Genomic DNA, 14,818 nt, shown 5'->3' on the forward strand with positions numbered 1-14,818 from the left:
GTTCTCATGTGTGCCCTGGTGTTCTCATGTTTCCTTACCTCCTCATCCCTCACTCCCTACCCTGGTGTTCTCATGTTTCCTTACCTCCTCCTCCCTCACTCCCTAACTGTCCGTGCTGGATCTGTCCCTGTTGTTTTAAAAAGCTAAATAAGTTATTAGCATGACATCATCCAGCTAGCCAAACCTGTCTGGTACAGCTAGTAGAGAAGCGTCATGTACTGCTTCCCTTTCCCGCTAGTCTGCTGTGTGATTGTGAGGTCAGGCTGATCTGGGATCAGCTCTTGGGCCTGAAGTTTCTCCGCCAAACTTCTCCTCTCAAACAGGTCTTGGAGGAGAAGTGCTCGCGCTGGCACTGGCGCTCGCCTGTAGAGACTTCTCCTGACGAGCTGAATCTATTTGAGGACGCTGATTGGCTAAATTGTATGTCACTCATTTCTATCTTTAATCAGCAATTGGCTAAACTGCTTCATAGACCCGCTTCGTTTGGCCCCACTAGCTGCGCATTTGGAGACGTGCACACAAGCGGAGATGATGAGCAGACAGGCTGCATACAAAATCCCCTTCAAAATAAAAGCACAGGATTTTTTTTTCTTCGGGGCTCAAGGTGGGGCCCACCCATGGCCCTCTATTGACCAGCAGCCACTGAATGAAATAATGTAATACAACTCAAAACATTAAGTGATTTCATTCTTCTTATTTTATATATGTTTTGTAAGAGCTCATTTTTATTTCATATAGATTTTTTTTCAAATGCCTTTATTTCATCATGGCATTTTTCTCACTGACACCAATTTAATTGTTCATATATATATATCACAAATTGTTGACTTGTCTACATATTTTACACAATTTGTTCATATAATTATTTCATAATTGCTTTTTGATTAATTCTATATTGAACACTTTGGATTTCTATATCTACTGAGACACAGAAAAAAGAAAGCTCTTCAGTGAAGAGTCGGCTATCGAACAGGAGAGCAGCACTGCAACACTAGCAGGCTGAGGTAACAAACCACAGTAGAGACAGAATCTAATTTTGATCAGCTTTATTTTAGCTGATATCTATCGTTTAAAAAAGGGCCCAGATCAGTCCTGATACTGATCTGGAAAAATGTAAAAAATATCCAAATAAATACAAAAAGTGCCAGCACAACTACATGTACAATGCAGCGCATGTCTGAAATGGGCTATAGTAATAAGGAGGCTGAATAGCAAACTCTGGTTTGTTGCTACAGACTATAGCACAGAACTGGACCTCTCACATTCTGCAAGCCTAAAAAGTCACGTTAGCCAGCAAATTGTATACATAGTTGTTTTTAAGAGTGTACGATCAGTCACCTTGTTCATTAAATACCTTCTTTCAGACTCACGATTACCTGTTTTCCTTGTGTGTCTTTCACAGCCACCTCATCTACTTCAGGTTTGCCATCTGTGGCGAGTTCATCAAAGAACTAGAGAAAGATATTCACACAACAAATCCAATGAGATGTATTGCACCATAGAGATAAAACTGCAGCTATGAAGCCTTTTAGTACCTTACTTAGAAACTACAAATGAGTACTCACACTTTTTTTCCCCTTTTTATCTTTCTTCCCCTTTTTCACCGTTTTATCTGCTGGAAGAAAACAGATTTTTAATTTCACAATATCAGCGGACGACCAGACATTATACGTGTCAGGTGTGACTCCAGCAAACTGTATCTGAAAATAAACTACATAAGCTGTTTTGGAGGCTTACTAACACACTTCATCCTTTCCTTTCCCTGGTATGAAGAGTGAACATCCTCAAACCCCTTTAACCCGAGTCAGCATTTTTAACCTCATAGTCATTGTTTCATTTCTCTTTTACTTTATCTGTTTGCTGTAATGAAGAAAATCAAAACAACGTCATGACTGGAGTCCTGTACTGTCACGAGTAAACTGCCTCTTTATTTCACATGTCAATGCCGACAGTAGTATTGCATCACCTGATGATGTCATGAATGGACAGACGCATCTAGCTAGCTGAAAGCTACATTTGTTTATCACTTAGCGTTAGTTATTAAAAGTTATATTAGATATAATATGATATTTATTCATGCTGACATAGTAGCATTTGCTGACCAAATGAGCCCGGTGTATGTGTCGTTCTGTTAGACCAAACACAATTACATCAACCATTTGTTTAGATTCACGTTAGCATTAGATGCAATCAACGGTTAGATCGCCGATCAAAACACACGCCATTTTAACGATTTCATTATTACATATACTTGTTAGCTCTGTCTAGCTTAACGTTGTCAAATTATTGAGCAATTGACTTCAATTATAAATTGGAATGTATTAGAATGAATCCCTCTAGATGAACTCTTTTATATCTGAATCGATCATTAGATGCTCTAGATCATGAAAGAAATGAAGTGGTTTATGACCAGATATTCACCGTTTCCAATCACCAGGTCAGAGTGAAAATTGAAGATTTTCAACGGAGATTGGCATTTGTGACTCCTCATCTGGACTAACGTTACTGTTTGATTAGCATTCACGCTAGCCTAGCTGTGGCACTAGTTAGCCTGCTGGCTAGCTTCTCACTAAACGTTAACCTAATCTCACCAGCTGCCGGGGCGACTTCATCGTCCACCCACACCGCTTCTTCTTTCATCTTCTTGGGCATTATGTTACTCTAACTTCGACTTCCTGGAAATAACGTAGCTTAAACGATGTCCTTTTTCTATCCAGTAGAATGAATAGCCTCACACGTCATGCGGCCCAACGTCGGCAGGCACATGCCGGGTCATCAACAAAGTTTTGTTCTTCTTCGTCTGGCAGTTTGCTCGGTTGACAAACCGGTCGAGGGGAGATACCATCACCTCTAGGCTGGAGGACTGGGACAATCTGAAGTTTACGCCAGTGTTGCATTACTGCCATCTTCTGGAGATAGTTTGCTCTTACAGTCATTTCCTGTAAAACCTAATCCATCGGTACAGACTGAAATTGACAGGGCCCAATTTTTTTCCCAGTTCGACCCTGCCAACAACGTTTCTAGTAATCACACAAGAATTGTCGCAAAGAATACTCATGGAGCCTACTCCTAATTCCTAAATCTCTTGCAGCTCCTGTCCAGTCTAACTTGTTTTCTGTGTGAAGCACTTTTTGGGGGTTGAAGTGTATTTGAATACTTTTAATGGCATAATAACACTAAGACGTGTGAGATTTGTTAATATGTGTACATGTCAGTGTATTTGTTACTGGTTAATGCTGAATGAAGATAACACACAGCTCTATAATAACCTGTAAAACATGGCTCAAACTTCAATTGAACCTCCCACAGCCTGTGATTGGCGGATTTTCGCCTACAACATCGTTGAACGCGGAAGAGTGTAAGGAGCGTAATGGTACGTTATTTGAGTTGATTGACAGAATTTTAAGCCACTAAAAATCCAAACCGTGGCGCGCGCCCCCAAGGGTCAAACCCATTCGCCGAAAATGAAAAAGACTACCCCTTCGTTATACAAGCTCGTAGAGACTCATTTCTTTCACAAAATGGAAGAGAGAGACCGGCAGCACATGGCTGAAAGGATTAATTTGGGATTTTTGGAGATTTTCTTCCAGAAAACTATATCAAGGTGCCAAGCGTTTACAATGTTTTGCTGTTCGGCTGTGTGTTGATCTGTGGCTGATGGAGTGTAACTTTTTAATGGTTTGAAGGACAGGAATTTGGAAGATATTGTTGGATTCAGTGTGGAATGCTCATGCTCTGTGATATGCGGTTTGTCTGTGAAAGTGCCGTAGTTTTTGGTTGGTATCGGTAACGGAGAACATAGCTCGCCGTGTCCTGGTGAAAAATACGTGAAATTGTGGTACAACTTGTAGTATATTGTATTACTTTGTGTATATATATGTTTTTGAGTGAGTAAAATAGCTTACATGGTCCATTTGCTCAGAATTTCTTCGTTACGTAGGTTTTTGATATATCATAAAATATCATTTTATTCGTTCTCAGAAATGATTTGTACTACATGTGTGTACTCTGTCGCCCCCCCTCTAGGCCCCAAATTCGGGTGCTTTGAGTCTTTACTCATACTAATGCTTCATAGCGTATAGTTATTATAAAGTGTTACCAAAGATTATTTTTAGGAGCAGCTCAACAATGTCAGGAAATTTGGATGAGAGAGGACAACATGCAGGAAAGGGCCGCAGGACAGAATCAAATGCAGGGCGCTGCCAATTACTCAGCCTTCATGTGCCACTCACTCTATCGCCGAGCTAGAGGTCACCCCAAGGACCCTAACTCTTGTCTTTCAATGGCACAATACTTGATGGAAGTAAACTTCAAGCCACTTACTTGCCATGCAGGAATGTGTTGAATAGATGTAAGTCGATGATTTAAATGACTACAACAGATAGTTTACATGCAATGTTTTGAAATATGCCTATTAAGCGACCTCTGCCCTGATGGACACATAGGTTGTTGTATATGTAGTGTTGTGGTGTTTTTTTTCAGTAAGGTGTGCTTTACACTTTCAGATGTGTTGGGAACAGTGCTACTATTTTCACCCACAGCAGTGTATATTAGGGGTGGGGGAAAAAATCGATACAGCATAGTATCGCGATATTTTGCGTGGTATATTGTATCGATACACGGAAGCCAAGTATCGATCTTTTATTCTATAAACTATAAACGTTTTGGTACTAGAAAAATAAAATCAATTGCTTTTTCAGTCCACTAGATGGCGCTGAGTTGTTTTCTGGTGAGGTCAGCAAAGGTCAGCTTGATTGGTAGGAAGTTGGTCAAAACAAAGATGGACACATCGGAGAAAGAAAAACAAAAACGTTTCCACCGTACTTCTAAAGCCAGTTACGCGCTGCACTCTCCCCATGAGCCTGCTGCTGTTGGCAGATTTAACACCCGTTGTGAGGCCAGATTGAGCGTGTGAGCGAAACGCTTCACATGCAGGAATCCCGCTAACTAAACGGCAACGCCCACGTTAGAACCATTGTCGGTTACAACCACCAGGTTTTTGTTGGCAATCCCCCATTCTTATGCTGCATTTTTTGTACAATTGTATTGTTAATACCTGTAATAGTACAGCTGTCCTCACACGTTTGCATTCAGTTAACCTCTTGCTACCGAGAGCCCCATTCAAAGGGTGTTCAGAGTACACACATGTAGTAGAAATCACTTCTGAGAACGAATTAAATGATATTTTATGATATATCAAAAACCTACGTAATGAAGAAATTCTGATAAAATGGACCATGTAAGCTAATTTACTCACTCAAAAACATATATATACACAAAGTAATACAATGTACTACAAGTGGTACCACAATTTCACCTATTTTTCGCCAAGACACCGCGAGCTATGTTCTCCGTTACCGATCCCAGCCACGACCTACGGCACTTTCACAGACAAACCGCATATCAAAGAGAACGAGGACTCGAGAAAAATCTCTCTCCTCCATTCTGTGAAAAAACTGAGTCTCTGCGAGCGTGTATAAGGAAGGGTAATCTTTTCAGTTTTGGTCAATGGGTTTGACCCTTGGGGGCGAGCCACGGTTTTCGATATTTGTATTGGCTTAAAATTCTGTCAATCAACTCGAAGAACGTATCATTACACTTATATGCGCAAATCGGCCAATCACAGGCTTTGCTTCTTACCCGGAATCGTTGTGCTTTCTCGTGTCACAGGTTTCCATGGATCATGGATTTATCTGGACCCTGGTCCTTCCTCCCGCCATGGCCCTGCTGACTCATTCATTTCGTGTCATGAAAATAATCATGACTAGAAAATGTTGTATTTGCGGGGCTTTTATTATGGGGGGGGGTGAAAGGGGAAAAGTCTTCTGTCTGTCTGTCTGTCTGTCTCTGTCTGTCTGTCTCTCTGTCTGTCTGTCTCTGCCTGTCTGTCTGTCTCTCTCTCTCTGTCTGTCTGTCTCTCTCTCTCTGTCTGTCTCTCTCTGTCTGTCTGTCTCTGTCTGTCTGTCTCTCTCTGTCTGTCTCTCTCTCTCTGTCTGTCTCTCTCTCTCTGTCTGTCTCTCTCTGTCTGTCTGTCTCTCTCTCTGTCTCTCTCTGTCTGTCTGTCTGTCTCTCTCTCTCTGTCTGTCTGTCTCTCTCTCTGTCTCTCTCTGTCTCTCTGTCTCTCTCTCTCTCTGTCTGTCTGTCTCTGTCTGTCTCTCTCTCTATCTCCCTATCTCTCTGTTTCTCTCTCTATCATACAGTCATTCAGGTCTTATATATTTTTAGAAGACCCCCCCCCCCCCCTTTCTAGTTTGTATTATCTCGCCTCAAAGGTTCCCGTGGATCTTATACCTGGACTCTGGTCTGGCCTCCTGCCGTGGTTCATATGCATTGAATGTGCTGTAGTGTTCATTCTATACACATGACATCTATTGCACTTCTGTCCATCCTGGGAGAGGGATCCCTCCTCTGTTGCTCTCCCACAGGTCTCTCCCTCTTTTCTCCCTGTTAAAGGTTTTTTTGGGGGAGTTTTTCCTGTTCCGATGTGAGGGTTCTGGGACAGAGGATGTCACATGTGCATAGACTGTAAAGCCCTCTGAGGCAAATTTGTAATTTGTGATATTGGTCTATACAAAAATAAATTGAATTGAATAGGTACTACAACCAGTCATTCATTGATGAAATAAAAGCAAGACATCTAACCAGTGATGTAAAACATGTGTCTAAAGGTGGATGTTTTGGCAAATACACTTATTGTCTTTTTCGCCAGGAGAAGGCGAGCTATGTTCTCCGTTACTGATCCCAGGCGCGACCTACGGCACTTTCACAGACAAAGCGCATATCAAAGAGCACGAGGACTCCATACTGAATCCAATAGGGTAGAAAATGTAACTAGATATTGCCATGATTACAATTATTTTTCTGAAAAATGTATGCTTAAAAGTGAAAATGACACATAATCTTATTAAATATGTGCTAATTTACATACATTCCCAGCACAGAAATCTGAACGTTGGATAGAGCCAGGTTCAAAATTCTTGTTACATTTTGTTGAAATATTACACTCAAAGGTTGTTACTGAGGGAGTTTTTGATATCTCTTTGTACACTGTAAGAAAAGTCAGTGAATTTTACAGTGAACAACTGTTAAATCACAACAGTAAGAGAGCGTAAGTTGTAAATAGGTTATATTCAGTTTATCAGACAGTGAAACACCGTAAACATATATATCAGCCGAAACAATAATTTGTGCATGTATTTCTTGTAAAAAAATACATTTTGTCACTGTTAAATGTACTAAACATTGTACTGATAATGGAAATACACCGTAATATGAAAATAAATCTACCGTAATTCTTGCATTTATTACTTTTAAAAAATACATTTGGTTACTGTTAAATGTACGGACCATTGCGCTGCCAATGGAGGTAAAACGCATTATACATTCAACAGCCAGTTGGATGAAAAACTCATTACTTGTGTTTCTTAGTTTCCAGAACTGTGAAATAACACATTGGCCTCATATCATAAGAGATATTCTCTTGGCAAAATATCCGCATGCAAGTGCAGCTACTAGGTTTGTAATAAAAAGTCTCATAAACGTTATCATAGTTACTGGCAGCAACATTAGCATTGCAGCTAAGGTAGCATAGAAGCACAGAGGATTACGATAAAGGCCTGACAGAGCTATTGATTGATTGATTGATTGATTGGATTTGGTAAGGTTCAATTGCATTCTGTAAAACTGAAATTCAGACGAAAATGAGCCATGTTTTACAGGTTTATATAATAATAATAAAATGATGCCGAACTGCTGTATTAGATAGATTGAACACTATTAGTCATAAAATAAGTGAAATATATAGTTATATAGTATATACAATTACAATAAAACAGCTGAAAGTGCTGCTTCCAAATTCAGAATTGACGTCGGCTGACCTGTACAAAAACATCTATATCTCTGTCATGCTTCACTTTATCAAAGCCAATTATTTTTTTAAAAGGACTGCTGACATGTTGTGCTATGATTTGGGAGAGTTTAGGCCTTCGTCTGCATCATTTCAAATCAATAGCATCAATAAAAGTGCTTTTTTTTCCAGGCGAACCTGAACATTTTCAATTTGAGCTGTGTGTTATATTCATTCAGCATTTACCAGTAACATATACACTGATAAGAACAAATCTCACAAGTGTTAGTGTGAAAAAAAAGGAAGAGACCTTAGGGAGAGCAAGAGGAGGATCCTCTATCAGGATGGACACAAGTGTGATAGATGTCATGTCTACAGAATGAACAACACAACAGAGTTACAACACATTCAATGCATATGACATAAATTATTCATATAGTGAGAGTAGTAAGGAGAATAATGATGGAAAAATTCCGACTACTAATAAAAATAGCAGAAGTGGATATAGTAGAATAACAATGATAGCAAAAGCAGTAATGGTATCGGTAATAGTAATAGCAATGTGACTACTAATAATAATGATGGTAGCAGTGGGTGTTGTTGTGGTTTTTTTCCCGTTGATGGATCGCTTCTTGGACTTTACCTAACGTCTGGCTCAGTAACTGTTATCTATCTGACTCGTGGTGAGACACCACAGGATCTCACTATTAGGAACTCAGTAACGAACACCCACAGAACTCAAGAGAGATTGGATTTTCTTCAGTTAACGCAGATTTATTTGCATCACAAAGTATACAAGTAAACCGAGCTGTTCGGAGTCAACTAACTTCACAATAGCATTGTACATTATTTTATACCTCCATTCTACCCTAAATCTCCCCCCCTTCTGAAATGTCCTCCTCCTCTGAAGAAGAAGACAAGTTACACTGTGCACCTTGGACAAGTCATAACAGAGGGTTTTTTTGATTAACCACAGTCTCCTTCCCCACTCGTCTTCTCCTGATTCCACCTCTGGCCACCCGTCACAGCGACCGGCTCTTGTCTTTCCCCTCCGTTAGAAATCTTGCCCTACTTGTTCATTTACGTCATCCCCCTCTATCTTCACCCGGGCTCCAAGGCCACTATACTAGACTCCCTGTCTCAGTGACGTGAATAACATATGACAATGATACAGGCCAATACCACAGTATGAATGTGAATATACATGGATACATTTTGAATTATGGAAATGATTTTACCCAAATAAACTTCAAGACACAAATACATTTTTCTCCCACAGTGTCAGGCAGGACCACGGCAGGAGGTAGGACCAGGGTCCAGATATAACCATCCATGGAAACCTGCCAGGCGAGAAAGCACAAAGACTCCGGGGAAGAAGCAAAGTTAGTAATGTGCATTGATTGGACATGAATTCATACAGAAGGAGATAGAGAAGAGGAGAGAGGAGCTCAGTGTATCCTAGGAAGTCCCCCGGCAGTCTAGGCCTATAGCAGCTTATCTAGGGGCTGGTCCAAAGCAAACCTGATTCAACTATAGACCTGAACCAGCACTAACTATAAACCTGAGTCAGTCCTAACTATAAACCTGAGCCAGCCCTAATTATAAACCTGAGCCAGCCCTAACTATAAACCTGAACCAGCCCTAACTATAAACCTGAACCAGTCCTAACTATAAACCTGAGCCAGCCGTAATTATAAACCTGAGCCAGTCCTAACTATAAACCTGAGCCAGCCCTAACTATAAACCTGAGCCAGCCCTAACTATAAACCTGAGCCAGTCCTAACTATAAACCTGAGCCAGTCCGAACTATAAACCTGTGCCAGCCCTAACTATAAACCTGAGCCAGTCCTAACTATAAACCTGAGCCAGCCCTAACTATAAACCTGAGCCAGTCCTAACTATAAACCTATGCCAGCCCTAACTATAAACCTGAGCCAGTCCTAACTATAAACCTGTGCCAGCCCTAACTATGAGCCAGTCCTAACTATAAACCTGAGCCAGTCCTAACTATAAACCTGAGCCAGCCCTAACTATAAACCTGAGCCAGCCCTCACTATAAACCTGAGCCAGTCCTAACTATAAACCTGAGCCAGTCCGAACTATAAACCTGTGCCAGCCCTAACTATAAACCTGAGCCAGTCCTAACTATAAACCTGAGCCAGTCCTAACTATAAACCTGAGCCAGCCCTAATTATAAACCTGAGCCAGCCCTAATTATAAACCTGAGCCAGCCCTAACTATAAACCTGAACCAGCCCTAACTATAAACCTGAGCCAGTCCTAACTATAAACCTGAGCCAGTCCTAACTATAAACCTGAGCCAGTCCTAACTATAAACCTGAGCCAGTCCGAACTATAAACCTGTGCCAGCCCTAACTATAAACCTGAGCCAGTCCTAACTATAAACCTGAGCCAGCCCTAACTATAAACCTGAGCCAGCCCTAACTATAAACCTGAACCAGCCCTAACTATAAACCTGAACCAGTCCTAACTATAAACCTGAGCCAGCTGTAACTATAAACCTGAACCAGTCCTAACTATAAACCTGAGCCAGCCGTAATTATAAACCTGAGCCAGTCCTAACTATAAACCTGTGCCAGCCCTAACTATGAGCCAGTCCTAACTATAAACCTGAGCCAGTCCTAACTATAAACCTGAGCCAGCCCTAACTATAAACCTGAGCCAGCCCTCACTATAAACCTGAGCCAGTCCTAACTATAAACCTGAGCCAGTCCGAACTATAAACCTGTGCCAGCCCTAACTATAAACCTGAGCCAGTCCTAACTATAAACCTGAGCCAGTCCTAACTATAAACCTGAGCCAGCCCTAATTATAAACCTGAGCCAGCCCTAATTATAAACCTGAGCCAGCCCTAACTATAAACCTGAACCAGCCCTAACTATAAACCTGAGCCAGTCCTAACTATAAACCTGAGCCAGTCCTAACTATAAACCTGAGCCAGTCCTAACTATAAACCTGAGCCAGTCCGAACTATAAACCTGTGCCAGCCCTAACTATAAACCTGAGCCAGTCCTAACTATAAACCTGAGCCAGCCCTAACTATAAACCTGAGCCAGCCCTAACTATAAACCTGAGCCAGCCCTAACTATAAACCTGAGCCAGCCCTAATTATAAACCTGAGCCAGCCCTAACTATAAACCTGAACCAGCCCTAACTATATACCTGAGCCAGTCCTAACTATAAACCTGAGCCAGCCCTAACTATAAACCTGAGCCAGCCCTAACTATAAACCTGAACCAGCCCTAACTATAAACCTGAGCCAGCCCTAATTATAAACCTGAGCCAGCCCTAACTATAAACCTGAACCAGCCCTAACTATAAACCTGAGCCAGTCCTAACTATAAACCTGAGCCAGCCGTAATTATAAACCTGAGCCAGTCCTAACTATAAACCTGAGCCAGCCCTAACTATAAACCTGAGCCAGCCCTAACTATAAACCTGAGCCAGCCCTAATTATAAACCTGAGCCAGCCCTAACTATAAACCTGAACCAGCCCTAACTATAAACCTGAGCCAGTCCTAACTATAAACCTGAGCCAGCCGTAATTATAAACCTGAGCCAGTCCTAAACCTGAGCCAGCCCTAACTATAAACCTGAGCCAGTCCTAACTATAAACCTGAGCCAGTCCTAACTATAAACCTGAGCCAGCCCTAACTATAAACCCGAGCCAGCCCTAACTATAAACCTGAGCCAGCCGTAATTATAAACCTGAGCCAGTCCTAAACCTGAGCCAGCCCTAACTATAAACCTGAGCCAGCCCTAACTATAAACCTGAACCAGCCCTAACTATAAACCTGAGCCAGCCCTAACTATAAGCATTATCAAAGAGGAAAGTCTTAAGCCTACTCTTAAATGTGGTGAGTGTGTCTGCCCCCCGGACTGAAACGGGATGCTGGTTCCACAGAAGAGGATCTTGATAACTGAAGGCTTTGGCTCCCATCCTACTTGTTGAGACTCTAGAACGACAAGTAACCCTGAATGTAGGGAGCGCAGCCCTCTCGTGGGTTAATATGGTACTATAAGCTCCAAAAGATTGTGTTCATGTTGTGGTACCAGCTCAATCAGGAATCCCAGGGAATGAGAAAGTAGACAAGTCAAAATACAAAAAAAAGTAGTAGCTGTAAGACGTAGAAAACAACAAGTTATCATGAGTAGATTAAGAATTGGTCATAGCATCCTGAACAGTACACTTTATGTCACAGGGAAACCTACTGGTTATTGTTATCAGTGTCAAGAAAAGGAGAGCAAGTCCTGATGGCATAAGCAGGAAATATGAAGAAGAAAGAAGGGTTTTGATTGCAGTACTACCGGGGCTAGGAAGAGGACAGGTCAGGGGTGAGACACTGGAGGGGAGAAAGGGCTATTTTAGTTTTTTGAAAACAACCAGACGACTTACAAGGCAGCAAGATAGTAATCTATCATTTCAGAAATTAAAGAATTTCAGAATCAGCTTTATTGGCCATGTACGCGTATGCATACAAGGAATTTGACTCCAGTTTTTTGTTGCTCTCCACGTACATACACAGAATTTACAAATAAACAGGAAAAAAATGTAATATATAAAAAACTAAAAACAAGGACAACAAAAAAAGTAGAACACAACGACTATGTACAATACAAATATAAATATATATCCAAAAGTATATATATACATAAATATATATACGAACATAACCCTATACAACAATACAACAACAGTGTCCATGGAATCAAGGTGATGGAGAATGGAGGTAATAATGCAGTATGTCTGATTAATTGTTCATGAGCGTGACGGCCAGTGGAAAGAAGCTGTTCCTGTGTCTGGTGGTTTTGGTGTAGAGAGCTCTGTAGCGCCTACCAGAGGGAGGAGTTAGAACAGCTTGTGTCCAGGGTGTGAAGGGTCTGCAGTGATCTTTCCAGCCCGGTTCCTGACTCTGGAGGTGAAACCAGGATGGAGAGCAGGCTGGAACCAATGATTCTCTCTGCAGACCTGACAGTCCATTGTAGTCTGTTTCTGTCCTGTTTGGTGACCGATCCAAACCACACAGTAATGAAGGAGCAGAGAACAGACTGCACGATGGTGGAGTAGAACAGAATGAGCAGCTCCTGAGGCAGGTTGTACTTCCTAGCTGGTGCAGGAAGTACAACCTCTGCTGGGCCTTTTTCCTGATAGTGTCAATGTTGGGAGCCCACTTCAGGTCCTGGGAGATTGTGGATCCCAGGAACCTGAAGGTCTCCACCGCAGACACAGTGTTGTTGAGTATGGTGAGGGGGGGCAGTGTTGGGGAGCTCCTCCTAAAGTCCATTGTCATCTCCACAGTTTTGAGCTGGTTTAGCTCCAGGTTGTTCTGACCGCACCAGAGGACCAGCTGTTCAACCTCCCGTCTGTACGCAGACTCATCACCGTCCCTGATGAAGCCGATGACTGTTGTGTCATCTGCGAACTTCATGAGTTTAACAGACGGGTCCTCTGAGGTGCAGCCGTTGGTGTAGAGGGAGAAGAGCAGTGGGGAGAGCACACATCCCTGAGGGGTACCAGTGCTGATAGTCCGGGTACTGGATGTGATTTTTCCCAGCCTCACCTGCTGCGTCCTGTCTGTCAGGAAGTTTGTGATCCACTGACAGGTGGAAGCTAGCACAGTGAGCTGGGAGAGTTTTGGTTGGAGTATTGCTGGGATGATGGTGTTGAACGCTGAGCTGAAGTCCACAGACAGAACCCTTGCATATGTCCCTGAGGAGTCAAGGTGTTGCAGCATGTGGTGCAGTCCCATGTTGACTGCATCATCCACCAACCTGTTTGCATGGTAGACAAACTGCAGGGGGTCCAGTAGGGGCCCTGTGATATTCAGATGGGTCAACACCAGGCTCTCAAAGGATTTCATGAACGCAGGCATCAGGACGACGGGCCTGTAGTCATTTAATCCTGTGATGGAGGATTTCTTGGGGACCAGGATGATTCTGGAGCATTTGAAGCAGGAGGGGACTTCACACAGCTCCAGTGGTCAGTTCAAGATCTGTGTGAAGATGGGGGCCAGCTGGTCAGCACAGACTTTCAGGCAGGAGGGGCCCGGAGCCTTCCTGATCTTCTGTCTGTGAAGAGCCGACTCACATCTTCTTCGCAGATCCCCAGTGCTGGTGGGGGGTCGTTTGGGAGAGGTGAGGAAGTGGCAGGGGGTGTAGGTGGTTGTTTGATATCAGGGCAGTTGGGGGGTGCGGAAGTGGGCTTATCAAACCTGCAGTAGAAAACATTCAGGTCGTCAGCCAGTTGGTGATTCTCCTCAGTGGGGGGTTGGTCTCCTGTAATTGGTGAGTACTTCTAGGCCTCTCCACACTGACGTTGTGGAGAGGTCGTTGGCTGAAACCTTTTCCAGCTTTTCAGTGTAGCTCCTCTTTGCTACCCTGATCTCCCTCGTCAGTGTGTTTATGGTCTGGTTGTACAGGATCCTGTCCCCACTTCTGTAGGCCTCCTCCTTAGCCCAACGAAGCTGCCTGAGTCTTGCAGTAAACCAGGGTATATTGTTGTTGTATGTGCAGAAGGTTTTAGTCGGCACACACATGTCCTCACAAAAACTGATGTATGATGTCACAGTGTCAGTGAGCTCATCCAGGTCTGTAGCAGCAGCATCAAAAACACTCCAATCAGTGCAGACAAAGCAGGATTGTAACTCCAGCTTTGCCTCGTTGGTCCATCTCCTCACAGTCTTCACCACAGGCTTTGCTGATTTAAGTTTCTGCCTGTAGGTCGGGAGAAGATGAACCAGACAATGACCAGAGAGTCCCAAAGCTGCACTGGGTACTGAGTGATATCCATCCTTTAGTCCAGTGGAGCAGTGGTCCAGTGTGTTGTTGTCCCTGGTGCTACACTTAATATGCTGTCTGTATTTTGGCAGTTCTTGGCTGAGGTTTGAAGTCCCCAAGAACAATGAGCAGGGAGTCTGGGTGTTTGTGCTCCATGTTGATGATCTGCTCTGCC

The 14,818-nt window shown here is 42.7% G+C and overlaps 1 protein-coding gene across 2 annotated transcripts in view; it reads right to left on the reverse strand.

Annotated features, from left to right (window-relative positions):
• The window catches only part of abcf1 (ATP-binding cassette, sub-family F (GCN20), member 1), a 32,239-nt gene extending 29,474 nt beyond the window's left edge, over window positions 1-2,765 (reverse strand). The window contains exons 1-3 of one of the 2 annotated variants that reach the window (XM_079175856.1): window positions 2,592-2,765; window positions 1,566-1,612; window positions 1,377-1,451 (exon numbers count right to left, since the gene is read on the reverse strand). In XM_079175856.1, coding sequence (XP_079031982.1) covers window positions 1,377-1,451; window positions 1,566-1,612; window positions 2,592-2,652 — 183 coding nt within the window. In that variant the 5' untranslated portion in view covers window positions 2,653-2,765. Of the gene's footprint in view, window positions 1-1,376; window positions 1,452-1,565; window positions 1,616-2,591 lie in introns of both variants that reach the window. The other variant, XM_079175855.1, reaches the window with a different exon arrangement.
• Window positions 2,766-14,818: the final 12,053 nt, after the last annotated feature.

The sequence above is a fragment of the Pholis gunnellus genome (genome assembly GCF_910591455.1).
Source record: "Pholis gunnellus genome assembly, chromosome: 16".
NCBI classification, from domain to species: domain Eukaryota; kingdom Metazoa; phylum Chordata; class Actinopteri; order Perciformes; family Pholidae; genus Pholis; species Pholis gunnellus.